Raw genomic sequence first — 17258 nt, forward strand, 5'->3', positions numbered from 1 at the left:
ACTTCTTCTAGTTTCAGTTACTACTTATGCATGGTTACGGTTAGGTAAGGTTCGCACAAAACACATAACAACGTCATACCACGTTCTTAACAGAGCAATGCGTTCTTCTTACATTGAAACATAAAGTTACTGCGAGGATCTGAAACCCAGAAAAAACCTTACTCGTTCTAAGTGCCGGAGCGTCAGCTATCTGGAAATAAACACTCTGTTGAACCGCGTATTTCGGACACTAATAGTATGTCAACAACTATGTGGGAAACAACTTATGCATTATACCCCGGTGTAAAATATGAAGTATGTGTGTTAGCTCTTTAATGACTGACGGGACTTTTAAGTCTAGGTCTTTTATGGTTGCATTTTTATATTATGTAAACACCCTTTCTTTGCTAGTGACCTGACGGAAACGACAGGGTCTTGCTTCTAATGCTTCAAAGAAAAATCACGGGATGCCAAAAGTTGTTTCTTAGCGTTCATGTGGGTGTGTGGCTAATATAATATTGGGCGTTTGCATTACATTGTTTGTTTCTGACTAGTGATCGTGGGCTGATATTTGAACATTATTTTCTGTATTATTTGGAGCTCCAAATATACATGGGTTTTTTCATACTTCGTCATGTAATGTATGATTGGTAGAAATAATCATTACGAATATTTATATATTATTGTGTGTGTTATGAGACAAAATTGGAGGTGGACCACAAAGTACCGTCAGAGTTTTACGCAGTGAAGGACAATGTTAGAAATTTCTCTTCAAGCCTATGCATTGTTTGTTATATTTTCAATATAAACTCTTAGCAGTGGTATCAATGTGAAGAAACTGTACCCAATTCTTAACTAATTTATATTCTTCATTTAGAACTTACGTGTAGGGAGGGGTTAGGGTGACAGCCGACTAGGATAATTTAACCATATCAGAGCATACATTTTTAGAGCTCTATTTTAGAGCTTTAGACTCTATACTTTCATGCTGTTTATGCAAACGATTTAGAGGTCTATCATATTGCTGGACGATAGCTCTTCAAACTTCCTTGAGTAGCCATCAACAAGTGAGTAACCAATCATAAGGATAAACATCACTTTCAGTAAGCAATGATATCAGACTCCAAAATCAAGGAACACGTTGGCTGCAATCCATAGACGAAAGAAGTATCTGCGAACTATGTGCTTTGATGAATATTGAATAAAGAGCACTTCAAATGTACAATGTACGATGTTTTCTATGTGTAAATGAAAAGAAACAGTTTCTTTGAATTCCATTGTGAGTGATGAACCACCGAAGATTGTTTTCCAAGTTTGGGTTCCAGCATAGTAAATAGTCATTTTCTGTATTTAGATATTGCTAAAAGAAACAAATAATCATTCATTTGAATATACAAATGCGAAGTATCAAAAATAATTTACGTTTAATTTCGTGTGAGTGGCTAGTGGTGCATGCTGCGTTGATATTCAACTACGATCATTTTTTCAACTGTTATTTTATGCTTACTCAAATAATAATAATAAATAAAATAATCACAAATAACATGTAAAGGAGTGAAGAAAGAATTCGGTAGAAATAAAACAAAAGTTTTAAATTATTACATTAACACATGGAAATAAAAATATGTTATTATTATATGTTAGTCCATTTTTGTCCAAATGTACTTCTAAGTCCCGGCCCCGAGAATCTAAATAAAGAAATCAAACACTAATTCTGCATATTTTTCTTAAAGTATGCTATTTATTACTAAAAGAAATGTAAATAAAAAAATGGTTTAAAAAATGCGTCATAAAGTGTTAAAACTTTTATTCGTTTTACTTCAACACCCACAAATCTGTTACAGTGCATATAATGTAAAAGTTGGTATACCAAAAGTGGTTTCGAATCTGGGTTGATATCAAGGCTGATGTTTTGAACTATACACAGAAATCTTTTCGGTATGTTATTGCTCATAATGTTTGTGAAGCCAGCCGAGGTTGTAAAGTTGTAAATTATTTTATGCATAGTTGACGGAGGTCTTGTAAAGCAGGTTTATCCGAAGTCACAAATGTTGTAGAAATGCTGAGTTTTGTTTGAAGGCTTTAAGTCTAAAACTTTCAATTGCATTCATTAAACTCTTCTTTTAATACTAATTTGAAGTATAAGTTGTTTTAAAACGTTAGTTCAAACATTTCGAGTGTGAAATATTCACTTGATCTTTTGCACTGACTCAGAGTTAGTAATGACTCAAAGGGTATAATTTTTGGGTTACTCGAACAGTTGAAGAGTGTTTGCTATATTAATTGAAATAGTTGAAAAGAGGGTGTAAAGTAATGTTTATGTACAAAACGTTTTTCTTCTGATGATGTTTAATTTGAAGGTTTTAACTGATTTTTTATTCACTAAAATTGTTTGCAATCTCCGAATAAAATATTTTAGTAGAACATTTGAGCTGAAATACCAAGATCACTTGAGAAAAATTCTAAAATCAAAATCATATGAACTTAACCTGGATTATAAGAATATAATTTTAGGAAAAATTTAAAATGTGATAAACCATATAGCTGTGATGATCCATGTCTTGCCCCTTATAAACATTTAGTTATTTATTTCCTAAAATAACTTTTTATTATCGTAAAAAATGACAGCTAATTGTAATCTGGAAAGCTAATCATTAGTTTTAAGTAGATCATGAACACAAGCATTGCAGGAATTTAAGTTAAAGTCCAAGGCATATCAGCTTTCACCGGGAACCGAACTCAAGATCATCGGATACTAATCATTACAAAATATATAACTATGGCATTTAAAACCGTAAAGTTCAAATTCGTACATCCGTAGGTATCTTTTCATGGAAATTTAGCATTAGACATACTATGGCACTGTGTCTTCATTGAGTGATATCAATAAAAAGGAAAGGTACTCATTACTCCAAATTTTTGAGTAGTTACTCGGATTGGTATCAATAAAATTAGAACTAAGAAATACTCGTTAGGCTGACCTCGGACAAGCTTCACCCTGTTAGAGTAACCACGCATCTATTATCGAGATGAGTAACTATTCCGTGTTTGCTATAAATAGCATTCGGAGTCTGCTTTGTAGTGTGAGTAACTTCTCCAAATTTGTGGAGCAAGAAGTTTTTACAAATGTGGATGGAACATGGCCGGGATGAGTCCATAATTCCAGTTCATGGAAATGTTCTGATGTATGTATACTTACCAGTTTATGAATACATATTAAATGCTTCGGTTTCAGAACGATATAACTTACGTTTTAATCTTAATATTGCCTAATTTCCATCAGCTAAAATAGTGTTCTTTCCCATGTTTCAGTAATACTTTCTTGTTCTCCGTGTTTGTTTTGAAATCACTTATTATGTTTTATTTTAGCTTGAATATTAATGCCTTTCTTTTGTACATGCGCCTCAGTCATTTGTTTATTTGATATTTTGTTACATTTCACTGTAATTGCTTTCAAAATTTCAGCTTTCCTTCGTTTACTTTCTGGTATCTGTGACTTTGAAAGTATCACCGCAAATTCTTTTATAATATGCACAAATGCACCATGATTGAAACTGCTACCGCTACTTGTCCCTGCGTAGCGTTTAGAATACTGTGCCATAGATTAGCAAGGAAAATCAGCCCGACCGATCGGAGAAATGGGTAGACACCCCTTTTACCGATATGACTCACTGCTACGCGTAGAGGAAAATCGAGTATACGTTCATTAACATGGAGCAGTCTCGACCTGAGAAGTGGCAGAGCTCCTCAGTGGCTAAGCGGTTAGCGTACGCGCCTTTGGCGTGGGAGACCCGGGTTCGATTCCCGGCGGGAGCTCATGTGGTTCGGATTCCACGTTAATCAGTAGGTTAACGTCTCATATAGCCTCGCTGCTGAAATGGACGCAAAACTAAAAATCAACTCAACTCAACTGAGAAGTGGCATGTTTAATTGCTACTAAATTGAATGAGGAGCTTACTCCATGTGTAGTTACTCCAATTCTCGAGCAGGACTTCTCAGGAAAAGTTACTCATTTTTATTGATGTGGGCAATCAAAAGGGCCGTAGACCATAAACATAAATTCTTGCTGTACTGTACTGTGTTGTCACATCCACAGTTAATTTTCTTAATTATCATTTCTTAGTAAACGATCAAAGTTTAAGTCGAACGCTTCCACGTTGGCCGACCACAGTCCACTGTGTATTCCTCAGATTTTCCTCCATAATGTCAGATTTCAAAGAATCTCCAGGTGGCCTACGAACAGGACTGGATTTTGCTCTTTTCGGGAAAGAACGGTATCATTTAGATGGTGTATATACTAACTAAATTTTATCCCGGCAATATAAGGACAGTGGCGATGAACTGCAGTTCGCGCCAAAAGAAGATCGTGCTGTTTTGGAGGTTAGCCTAGTAGAGACAACTTGGGTTTGAATTTTTGAACTTCTGTCGGGAACAAGATCAATTTCGGTGCCACTAATAGAAACAAGTTGGGCTTTGAGGGATTCGCTTCTTGAAGAGACTGTGTTCATAATTTATGGACTTTAATCGGGTACAAGATATGTTTAGATGGAAGCGTCATACTCTTGGACTAACACAGATTTACAAGATAAAGCTGCGACAATGACAAACAGTGCTAAAAGCGAGCAAGGCATGCTTTCCTTTAAGCGAAGCTTAGCATCGCAACAGTCATTAGTTCTTGGTTACGTTTTTCAAGTTGAAAAACTGGACAGTTCCGAGACCAAGCATAATACTCCTCCTTGCAGTATAGGGCTTGGTCAGTAGTCCACATCATCACTACGTTAGACACAATTCGCACAAAGAGCTGCACTCGCATTCCATGACGTGTTAGTGTGACCGAATTTTTGACATCACCAACAGTGCAGGAACAGTGCAGGAGACTGTGAATGTAGGGATGGACCTTACGTCGGGACCTTCACGTAGTCCAGAAGTGTAAGCAAATTGAAAATAAGAATTAGTGACGGAGTAGCAACGCTTTGCTATATCATCTTACTTTTGATGTGGGTTATCTCTACAATATGTTTTTCAGTTTGGATTAGTTTAATCTCCCTCTCAGTGGCGTTTATGACGACTTAACGTGATACGAAACCCTTCAGTAGACGATGCGATTCTACGAACGTATTCAGTGGCCCATCGTCAGTAAGTAATTTCTTTATACTGTATGTTTAATGTATCCGTTGTTATACGTGCGTCACAATTCTTGTTTTTCCTATGTATCTACATCTTTATACTTTGTATTATATTCTCTTCTTTGCGGCTTTTTTTATTAAAGGGTGCACAGGGACCGGTTTTAAAGTTTTGTCAGTACCCACAAAATATTTGTATTAAATACAGATTTGTAAATAGAAAATTTGCATGAATTCCCCAACTTTCCACCGGTGCGCCTCCAGGGAGAGAGACGCTACTCTTTTGGTCATCCCATTAGCACGCTATCATCGTATGATCAGCGTGAGACCGACGTAGTTAAAAGAATAAAGTATATCAATAAACCAATCTCGTCGACAATGATCATGGCCCCGGAAATAGAAGAATTGGCACTATAAGAAAAATACTGTCAAACAGAAACGTAGAATCCACCAGCCGAAAATAAACGAAATAGGTGATTATCTTTGTGAATTCTTATATTTGTTGGTTTTAATCTTATTGTAAATTTTATATTTTCAAAGGTGTATTGAGGACAACACAAATCGACGCTTAATATAGGAAATCGTGAGGTATGCAGGTCCACTTTAAATAAAGGAGGACGTTCACGGACCATCCACTTCCCAAGATTCCCACTAATTACTTATTGTACGGCTGCATACAATCCCGCTAAGTGCTCATGCTATTCATTCTTTCGTTCGATAGTTCCTGGTTCACGCATCTTCCCAACCATAAATACCATTATCAGAACAGGTTATAACGAGGTTTTCATCAACAGAAAGTAGTCCATATCCGAGGGTAGTCCTTGTACTTTGCTGGATTACTGGTTTTAAATGTAGAGTGATCGACCAGGTACAACAACCAATCTGAAGGGAAAGTGGATGACTGCAGTTCTCAAAAAACTTGGAAATGAGGGGGAAACATCCTTACGTTTTTAACAAGAAACGAAACAAAAGTTGTTCAAGTTCGATCCAGTGATAAGTTCTACTACTTGTTTTGTTACGTTAAAACGGTATTCTGTGTCACGAGATTTACTACTAGTTCGTTCGATGCATAGTAAGTACTACCAGAAATGTTGTGCTTATTGCAAGAAGAACCATGATGGAAACACCTGCATTTGCAGCAAAATAATTAATGGACGTTGCCCATCAATCCTAATCTTTCACTTCCTTTACTTTCCACCAATCTTCTCGAATGATGAACAATACTTAAAAACATGCTTTTCTTAAGATAAAACATATCGATCTAAAACAATTGAGAATTAACTATATCCGTATGAAACCAGAAGAAAGTAAAAAAAAGAAGATAAAATGAAGGCATATTAGATAGTAGTGTCACATTGTTTCCAAGAAAATGCCTTAGAGAAAAATATATGAATACATGAGTAGAATAAAAAGTATACAGAAACAGTTTTATATAATCAGCATATAACATAATAGCTATATATATTCACCGTTATAAGTTATAAATGAGAACCTGGAGAAAATGATAGGAAGGGAAATGAACTTGAATCGACAGTTCCACAACCGTTCTGTAGCACTTAAATTCTTCTTCTCCCTCCCTCTCCCTCTTTCAAGTCCGTGTAAGATCTATATGAAATAGAACTGAAATAAAATCTTTCAGTTATACGCCCCACGATATGCCGGTTAGACTAAGGAGTGATAATAAGTACTAAATTAAATGGTGGAATGAAGAAAGGGGGATGAAACGGGAGAGCCCCGATGAAACCCATACACACGGTGCTTGTCCACCAAAACGTTCACTTGGCGGGTACTGGGATCGAACCCTGGTTCCCAAGTGCCTGACGTGAACGCTCTACCACTAATGAGGTATAGAATAGAGGTATATAAATATAAATACATGGTTTCATTGCCTTTCGGTTTTATACGTTCCGCAAACCAAACGCTTGGTAAATACTTAAACAATCCATTTAAGAAAATTTTAAAACAAAGGAATAGAAAATTATTGCATAAATACCCTAGAGAAAAACAAGAGGTGTTGTTTCGCTTTTAATTCTCTGCATAATATATTTGCTTGTGGACAAACTCCAAGTGTTCTTCTTATCTTCTTAATATCTGTCACCAAATCCACTCCATTTACATAAATAGAACCCTTAGTTGCGTTATAAAATCCTAAAAGAAAAGAATCCAAATTAATCATTTGAAGATAGAATAATGAGTTTATGAAGATAACCGAGGAAGATATGTCGCTTTTTACGGAGATCTGTGTTCAATTGGTCCTCACACCTTGAGTTGAATGCTAGTGGAGATAAAGCGAAGGTGAGTTGTAGTTGCGTGTATGTCCAACATAATACCCGATTGTGGCAGTTCAGTTATACTGTGAACTTGCATAAGGACAGAGTGAACATGGTACCTCCAGGCAGCGCCAGAAGGGTGTCCTTGATGTACGACTTCGAACTGGGATCAAACGACGCTGTAGCGAGGCGGAAGATATACCAGGCCTTTATTGAGGGTGTCCTGACTACGCCGACAGTGCAGTGATGGTTTATCTAGTTTAAGGATTGTGATGAAATACACGAATACGCACAACGTGCCGAAAAACTAACACAAGTACAAAATGTAGATCTTCAGAAAGCAATTAAACGAGGAGTGTCCAGACATGTAAGGTACTGGGACTATGAAATAGTAATTATAATTGCTTTTGTTCTGGGTTGAAAATCGGAACAAGCAATGTATTTTATTTTTAAAAAAGAAATAATACTCAAGAAGGCTATATACTTATCTTACATGTGTAGTTTTGCTATATGATTCCTTGTTTAAGTAGTGGTAGTAGTATGACTAGGAGTAATAGTAGTAGTAAGAATGGGTTAGCATTTCCTCGGGCTCGATTTGTTCCACATTGACTGCCATGAAATAAATTTAACTTCAGCTGTTTCTTCTTCAATTCCAACAAAGTGACAATTTTCTTCTATTGCTATTATAAGACACAATACATAGACCAGCAGGTTTGGACAATCGCAAACTGCAATCAATCAGAAACGTGTATTAGTTTCTATGTCTAGGATCGAGAGTGAAGACAAATATGCTGTCCACGAGATGCTACTACAATTGCAGTGAGTTGGTCGGTGGGTTAGAGTAGATCATGATGGGTGGTGGGTCGCAGTGGGTGAGGGTGTTTGGTGGATCGCGGTGAGACACGGTGGGTTGTGGGCAGGCCCGTGCTGGGATACTAATGAGGGCGGTGGACAAGTCTACTAAAAGGGCGCCCATACAAACGGGAATATATCTACAGGTTGTGATTGAAAAGTACCGGAACTTTTCCCGCCGCGCGGCTCTCTAGCGTTTGAAAAATGTGAGGGGTGGGGGCAAATGTGCGCGGGACCTTCCTCTTTCAAGCGGAACTTGGCCCATTGCGCTGCGAGCAGCGGTTGAGAAAGCATCGCTGTCCGCGCGAACGTCGTTTTGGTCGTCGGTCACGTTTTTTGAGCGCCGATAATGGAGTCAATGATTGACCAAGGCTACGCCAAAAGAGGTTCACCGAGGGGTCGTGCTCGTAGCACCATGTTTCATAACCACTGATCACACTGTCTAATAACTCTCCGTTGGCTTCCACACATTCCAGCACTTCACGACTCATTTTCACTCGCAGTTCTTTTTGCTCCTCGGTCAACACCTTGGGGACCAGTTTGGCGCATACCTTCCGCATGTTCAATTTTTCAGTCACAATTTTTTGCAGTGCATAATATGTCAAATTAAGTTCTTCGTTAATCTCCCGGAGGGTTGTCCGACGGTCCAGGTTCAGGTATTCGCGAACTCGGTCGACGTTTTCATCGGTTTTCGACGTCGACGGCCTCCCAGAGCGTGGTTCGTCATTGGCGTCCTCCCGGCCTTCCCTGAAGGCCTTGTGCCACTCAAAGATCCGAGTACGGGACATCACATCTTTCCTAAAAGCTTCCTTGAGCAGATCCTGGGTCTCGGTGAACGTCTTTTTTTAGTTTGACACAAAACTTGATGGCGTAGCGTTGGTCAAGCTTTGACTCCATTTTCGGCGCTCATAAAAACGTGACCAACGACCAAAACGACGTTCGCGCGGACAGCGATGCTTTCTCAACCGCTGCTCGCAGCGCACTGGGCCAAATTCCGCCTGAAAGAGGAAGGTCCCACGCACATTTTCCCCCACCCATCACATTTTTCGAACGCCAGGGAGCCGCGCGGCGGGAAAAGTTCCGGTACTTTTCAATCACACCCTGTGTATATAATCATCTTATATACAGACTTTGAAAGAAAGTATGGGTGCCATTTTATATCAAAATCACCACCAAATTCGTTTAGTATTAAAGTAAATAGCTAATTTGTGAAAACCTCGAATCGAAATCCTCTTCAGTAGAGGGAAACTTTACAGTTCCTCTAACAGCATTTCTGTCAAATAAAAAAAGATAAATATATCAACAACTTAATGTAGCTCTATTGCCTATGGACACTGGAGGTTCAGTGCCACGTTTACAAAAGCTCTCCATTGATTCCTGTCCTTATCCAACTGGACTCAGTTTCTACTTTATGTTCTAATCTCTGCGAGAACCATTTTATTGTTGTCCTCCCATCTGCGCCTCGGTCTTCCTAATAGTCGTTTTCCTATTTGAACTTCCAGGCAGAACTTTGAAAGCGTTTCTAATTTCTTCCATTCTAGCTATATGACCTGCCCATTTGAGTCTCTTAGACTTGATAGCCCTAACAATGTTTGGTAAACCGTATAAATTATGCACTTCCTTGTTATGAAGTTTTCGCCATTCCTCATTCCCTTTCCTCTTGGAGTTCGAATCTTGTTTTCAAATATTTTCAGTCTGTGATTTTCTCTCAGATTCAGTGACCATGTTTCCCAACCTTGCAGCACAACAGGCATGATTATCGTATTATATTTTAAGCTGCAAAGTCCTCAACATAATTCGCGACAACAAAAGATTTTTAACTGAATAATAGCACGAAAGCCCTGCTTTCAGTTGACATCAAATTTCTTAGTGATTGTGGTTTTAGTCTGTTAATAATGATTCTACATATTTGAAAGTATCCACTTTGTCGAAAGTAAACATTATCTTGTATTTTAACGGATCCATAAAATGCAGTATTACAATCCCGACAAACTTCCATGTATTTAGTTTTCTCTCTATTTACTTCTGAGCCCATATCCCTGCAAGCGTTAATTAAGATTTCTGCATTTCTTTCTATTGTTCTCCTGTCATCCGCTATTAAATTTACATCATCAGCATACGCCATAACCTAGTAAGTACAATTCACCTCTAGGACCTGATTGCTGTCTTTGATTTTTCTTATAGTGTTCTCCAAAACAAAGTTAAATAATAATGACGACAACGCATATCCTTCTTTTAGGCCATTCCCAATGTGAAAGCTCGTAAACGGAATTTCTCTATTCGAACTTTACTTTGGGATTCATTTAAACATATCTTAATTAATCTAACTTTTTCGGCATTCCAAATTCTGTAAGCATGTTGTTCAATGTTTCCCTCCTACCCGAGTTTAAAGTCAATAACTGATGGGCCAGGATATTATATTCCCATTTCTTTTCAAGTATTAGTTGAATGGTAAATATCTGGTCGATATTTGATCGATTTTACCTAAATCCGCTCTGATTATCTCCAATAATTTCATCCGCGTATAGATTCAGTTTTGGTAATAGAATGTTTAAGAGGATTTATTTAATGTTGACGGAAGAGAAATGCCTCAATAATTATTACAATCCGTTTTGTTGCTTTTCTTCTGAACTGGAACAATGGTTGATTGTTTTCACTTTTGTGGTAATTCCTCCTTGTTCCAGATAAGAAGAATGAGTTTGTGTATCTTGCTGTACAATTTTTCCCCTCCAGCTAAAGTTGTTAGCCAGAATTTCGTCTACACCTGGAGAGGTGTGTTTCTTTAGTTTTCTAATAGCGATTTCTATTTCTGTCTGGTTATGTTCTGGAATATACGATTATGCTATGTTTATTTCACTTTCTCCACGAAATTAATTTTTGAGTATATGCTAAGCAAATCGTCAAAGAAATCTTTCCATCTATTTAAGATGCTATCCTTATCAGTAAGAACTATTCCGTTGGCTTTCTTTATTATATAAGCACGAGGTTGATATGCTTTCTTAAATTCGTTGCTCCCCTTATACATGTCCCGAATATTATTGTTTTTGTTTTTTACTATTATCTTCAAGTTAATTAATTTTAGCTTTCAAAACTCGCATTTCTTTGTTCTAAAAATTTTGGAAGCTTTCCGCCAGATGACAATGAAACTTTATGTAGTTATTTCGTTCCAATGTTTTACCCAACGCTGTTTCTTCTATTTTCTCTTTTCTGCTACATTAGTGCATTCCTGGTTGAACCATGGTTTGTTCTTACGTATCTCTGCGTGCCCCAATTTTTCTTTTGCTGAAATTGTAATGTTACCTCTAATTTGAGCCAAGTATCCTGAACACTAGTGCATTCCGAATCTTCTGAAATCAAGGATCTATTTGACACTTTAATCTGGCTCATATCTCACCTGACTCTCCTCAAATTTCTTTAAACTAAACCGCTCCGTTTTCAGATATTGAATATTTCCTTTATTCAACGATAGTCTCTCTCTCTTATTATCGCTGCTACCAGGTGGTAATTAGTATCACAATCAGCTGCTCTGAACGACCGAACATCAGTTGTGCTAGACTGTTTTCTTCTGTCTACTAAAACGTGATCAGTTTGGTTATGTGTGTTTCCATCTGATGAAATACAAGTATATTTATGAATGTCTCGAGGTGGGAATTTTGTAATGTTTACGATACGGTTTCTGGATGTTGCAAAGTTCAAGTCTAACGCTGTTGTCACAACCTTTCTTATGCAGACATTTATTCCCTATAATCGGTTTGAAAATACCCTCTTGTCGTACCTTCGTATTGAAACGACCTATCAGAATTTTCATATGGTATGGATGGTCAAATACGCGTTTTATTCTTCCGTAAAATCTGTCCTTTTTATCGTCATCGTTATTTTATGTTGGAGCATGTACATTTAAAACAAAATATTACACCACCGATCCTTAAGACAAATAAAAGAAAATCCATCATTAACAAATTCAATCCATGTAATTGCTAATATTATTTGTTTGTTAGCAGATAGCTCTGTTCCTAGTTTGTAATTTTTAATTCGTTCCCCTTAAAAGAACGTAAAATTTCCCGACTTGACTCCTCCATTACCTTCTCATCTAACTTCCTGATATCCCTCTAGGTCCATCCTCTATTTCTAAACTCATTACTTGCAAATTTTAACGCTGCTACCCTATAGAGACTTCTTATATTCCATGTTCCAAATTATATGTCGATTTTACTTTGCTGAGTTCGTGCCAAGTTATCAGTTCTAATCCGAGGATTCTGCGAATATATTTGAACAAGCATTTTTCATTTTTACAGAATAAGGTTGTTCGCCCTACACCAAATCCCCAAGCTGGAGGATCACCCCTTGTCATTTGTCCGCGACTGCTTATTCGGTATATTCGCAGCTGACCTCTATATCTAGAGGACTTCTCCTCGATCTACAACCTTAGGACACGCCATGCCGTGGCGACAGGAAGACCACATTTCACAGAAATTAATTTAGCTATATCTTAGAAATACAATAGGTACTGATTATCCTAACACTGCTTTAAAACACGCAGGAACAATGAATATGCTTTGATATATGGATGCATATTAAGACTGTGCAATGGCGTAAAAATCGTAAATTAGAGACTAGTTTCAATGTAGTATTTCATGAATTCATCGTACGTTTGACTATCCGAACTATTCTTAATGTATCACATTGTTTCGCTTTATAGCTACATAACTTTACAGTTATTTTTTTAAGTGTTTATACTCTTTACCTGATCTCCACCAATACAACTGTATGAGTTTATGTAATATAAAACTGGTATCCAGAAGAATATATTTTTAAAAAAATATATCTATAATGTGATAATGCGCAGGGCGCCTTATGTAAAGGGCGCACTGTTTCTTACACGGGCTCTATACCAATAGTAACTGTATGTATGTATTGTACAGGACTTTAGTATACAGAAGAGTGAATAAAATCGTCCATTTTGATGTGGTCTCGCAAGGGCGTCTAATGTAAAGGGCGCACTGTACCTTTTACGGGTTCTTTACCAATATAACTGTAAGAATTTATTACTAAAAACTCTTACCTTTATATAAATAAAGGTGATGTTTCGGAGGGCGCACCGGGACACGTCCCGGTGTCTCGGTGGGGCAGCACGGGCCTGGGTGTGGGTCGCAGTGGATCACATGCTGTTAAACCACTGTCCCACTGAATAAACTCAACCCACTTGATCCAAGAACCAACTGAGTTCACCAACTATGGTGGAACACGTCTACTGAGATATTTCTTTGTCTATTGAAATCAACTGTCATTATGTAGTTCAAATTTGTAAGAGGGTGTTACATATATATAGGGTGTTAATGTACTAAACCGACAAACTGTAAGAGTTGATTCTTCACATCAAAATAAGTAAAAAAAGATCTTATACACCAGTCGGAAAAAAATAACATAGTTTCAGAGCTAGGGCTGTTCAAAATTGCGAAACAAACAAATTTTAAGAGGCCCTATTGCGAATTCGAGATATCAGGGAGTGGCGGTTCTCATCAGCGTAAAGGAAGTCACGCCGACACAATCGAAAAATGCATACATCCATAAAGTTCAATGATTTTGATGAATATTCAATGCAGTGTGAAATTCCCAAACATGAAACAACCTATTTTGAGATATCCTCTGACTTTATGATTGCTCCAAAGTAGGCAAACGATATGTCTTGGCAGCCGTAACACGAAATCCTTTTGCGCGAAGTCGGAAGTGTTAAGAGTCGTCAACATCACGGTCTCTAGTACTCGGGAAAAAATATGCTGCCATTTTTTTACGCTTATTCCGTGATATAATACTCGTATCACACATTATTCCCAACACAAAAAAACACGGAGCTTCAGGTCCCTAACAGTTCCGACTACCCTCTGAAGCACTGGGTGTCGATTGTTGTCAAGGCTTACGTCCTGCCTACTTTGGATTATCCTTGAAATCAAGGTACATCTGAAAACAGTATTGAGAGGATATTTGGGAATTAGACCCTGCACGAAATAGTCTGTGGACCCATTTAAAATCGATGTAATATGCATTTTTGGATTATATATTCATGACTTCGTTTACGCTGATAAGAGCCAAAATCAACAGTTTCTGGACTTTGAAATAGTGCCTGTTGAAATTTAGATTTTTCGCGATTTTGTACAGCCATAGCTCTGAAACTATGCACTTTTAGCCCATAGGTACATATGAACTTTTTCTCTTATTTTGATGTGAGGAATCATCTCTTCCAATTTGTCGGAGGATGTTTCCAAACAACAAACACAACGTTTGGGGGGTCATTTCTGACACCAATATAACACATAAATATTGACCAAACTGGATACACAAATGCTTCCTTTCGGAGTTATAGGCTGCTGAAAACATGAGAAAATAAACTTTAAAACGCTCATAGCTCCAAAACTATGGAACACGTTTCAGACACGTTTACTTGAGTGTCACAAGAAAACCCACGAGCACGATGTTGTGCATCTCATGCTTATTTGCCTTCGCAACGAACTTACTTGATTTCAGACATAACATTTCATCCGGTTTTTCCAACGAAAGGTATCGAGAATTCAATAAGGAAATATTTAGACCATGATAATTGCAATTTATCTAATTTTAATCATGACTAACACTTTACCATTTTATATCGTAAAGGTCAGATTAATTGTTATTGTAACAGAGTGGTGCTTGAGCAATTGACCGTAGAAATTCAAACTCCAATTAGTTATAATTTCAGAACCTGGTTTTAATACAAGTGTAAACTGTTTACACGGTAGAGAAGAGTCCATGGATCATGTGTCAGAGTTGACGATACTGTGTTTTCGTGCGTCAGAAGTTCATGGTGGGGGATAGGTCGGAGTGGTTCATGGTAGGTGGTGGGAAAAAGTTATGTTGTCACTTTTCAGAATATATGTGCCAGTGTTCAGAAAGTTCCAAACAATATATAATGGTCTCGTTTTAGGTTAAGGAATTATGAGTCCACTGTTTCACTTTTGAATGGAATTAGGGTTCTCCATGTGTTTTCTTCTATATATTTTTGTGAAAACACGTTAATGAGCAATACAAAATACAACTGCTTTTGGTACGGATTAGCTTGGGTTAACAGCGTGAAAATGTAATCTTTACGTTTATGTCCAAGATTACGCCTGTTAGGTTGAGGCAAACTATGATCAAACCAAGTGAATTATGATGGACGAATTGGTGGAATGAGAAACTGGTATTGTCCCAGCGCGATGTTGTCCGTCTCAATATTACTTGCCTTTTAAACGAACCAAGTACGCCACCCATCAGATAGTTTACCAGGCGGGGTCTGAGTTTCGATTCCAGGTGGGAGAGCCTTTGAAATATTAAATTTCCTCGATGTATCTGTGTTCGTGTCCCTGTCATTCAAGGTTATTGGAGATAACTGCAAAACGAGATTAACCTCATTAACAATTCGAATTACTCTTAAGGTCACTTTTTCCTTTATGTTCTTGTGTGTTTGTAAATCTATCTTAAAAGTATCAATTTGAATTCTCTGGACTATACTATTTTATCATAACCAAAATCACTGCTTCATCGTTAATAAAATATTGGAATACTAAACATGTGCAATTTGCCTCATACAAGAGTGTTTCTTGACTCTTATTTAACAGAGCAGTCTTAAGATAGTGGCTTGAGCATTCGTTTCGTAATTTATGGGCCTGCGAATCGAATCCCTGTGAGGAAAATAAGAACATTTTTATCAATTACATTGTTGATATTTCTTACGTTTATCAACATGAAAAATAATCAATTTCTCTCGTTCTTATAATTTAGAGTTGAAACGACTTCCTTCACATCGGAAATATTGACAACATGACGTCATAGTCTACAACCTCGCTTCGTACCCTATGGAAACAGCGCGATTAGGAAAGAATTCATGAGTACATAAGGTGTGAATCATAAATATGTCGGAAACATTATTGTTTCATTACGGAAGTTCTTCCACTCTTACTAGAATTAAGAAAAATATTTTCTTTCACCATTTCCAACACGTTAAATATGTGTGTTCAACCTAAGTTTGTAAATAGGAACTATTCTTTTTTATATGTTTGTATGCATATCTTGTTAAAATATTAATATCACGCACACATAATCCAAAGTATTTTATCCAAAAACAGGGCGTTACTATGTATCTTGATTATGATAAATTCTACTTAGTCTCTGTTAAGGCATACTAAGGTTCGGTTTTCATATTGACCAGAAGCTGACACATATTTCCCTTTCTTTTCCTTCCAAAGTATCTCTTATAAGGCAATTCATCCTTATAAAGGGTCAAACAAATTTCTGTTTGTTTTTCTTAAATTCAGTGTGCTTATTTGCATTTTAATAGGACGTAATATTGCGGTCTCAAATATTCTGTAATAATAATAATAATAATAATAATAATAATAATAATAATAATAATAATAATAATAATAATAGTAATAATAATAATAATAATACAGAAGACAAATTCCGTATGAGGAGAAATGGTATTAACTTATGTCAAATTGCCCCTATCGGCAAAAGTTAAAAATTGTCAGGTTTGTAGACAAGTGTCAGAACTATCAGGATATACCCTCTGCATACCTCCCTACAACTAGGTAAATGTTAAAAGGAATATTTCCGGTCAAAATTTTGTGTAGACAGTAGGGATACGCAACTCACAAGCTTTAAAAAGATTTATTTTTTTTTAATTAATGGTTATGCCGGATAAGCTACAGAAGACGTCGATGATGAGCATAAAAGAAATATTAGAATAAACAAAGTGGGTGGAAGCGGAACCCATAAAAAAACCTACACACACGGTGTTTGTCCAGCACAATGCTACTATGCAGGAGCTAGTTGGACAGGGATAAGCATTAAATTGATATCACTTCACTAATAATAATAATAATAATAATAATAATAATAATAATAATAATAATAATAATAATAATAATAATAATAATAATAATAATAATAATAATAATAATGTATTTAACATTTTAAAGTTGCCCTAAAATTTGGCAAAACTTACTTAAAACTAGTGATT

General features: G+C 36.8%; 1 protein-coding gene across 1 annotated transcript in view; it reads right to left on the bottom strand.

The window, feature by feature from the left end:
* Positions 1-17258, bottom strand: part of LOC145691719 (phospholipid-transporting ATPase ABCA3-like) — a 126765-nt gene that overhangs the window by 4189 nt on the left and 105318 nt on the right. Inside the window, exon 9 of the mRNA XM_081767052.1 lies at positions 7096-7250. Within this exon, the coding sequence (XP_081623178.1) occupies positions 7096-7250 (155 nt within the window). The remainder of the gene's footprint in view (positions 1-7095; positions 7251-17258) is intronic.

The sequence above is a fragment of the Thermobia domestica genome, chromosome 8, assembly GCF_964235325.1.
Source record: "Thermobia domestica chromosome 8, izTheDome1.hap1.1, whole genome shotgun sequence".
NCBI classification, from domain to species: domain Eukaryota; kingdom Metazoa; phylum Arthropoda; class Insecta; order Zygentoma; family Lepismatidae; genus Thermobia; species Thermobia domestica.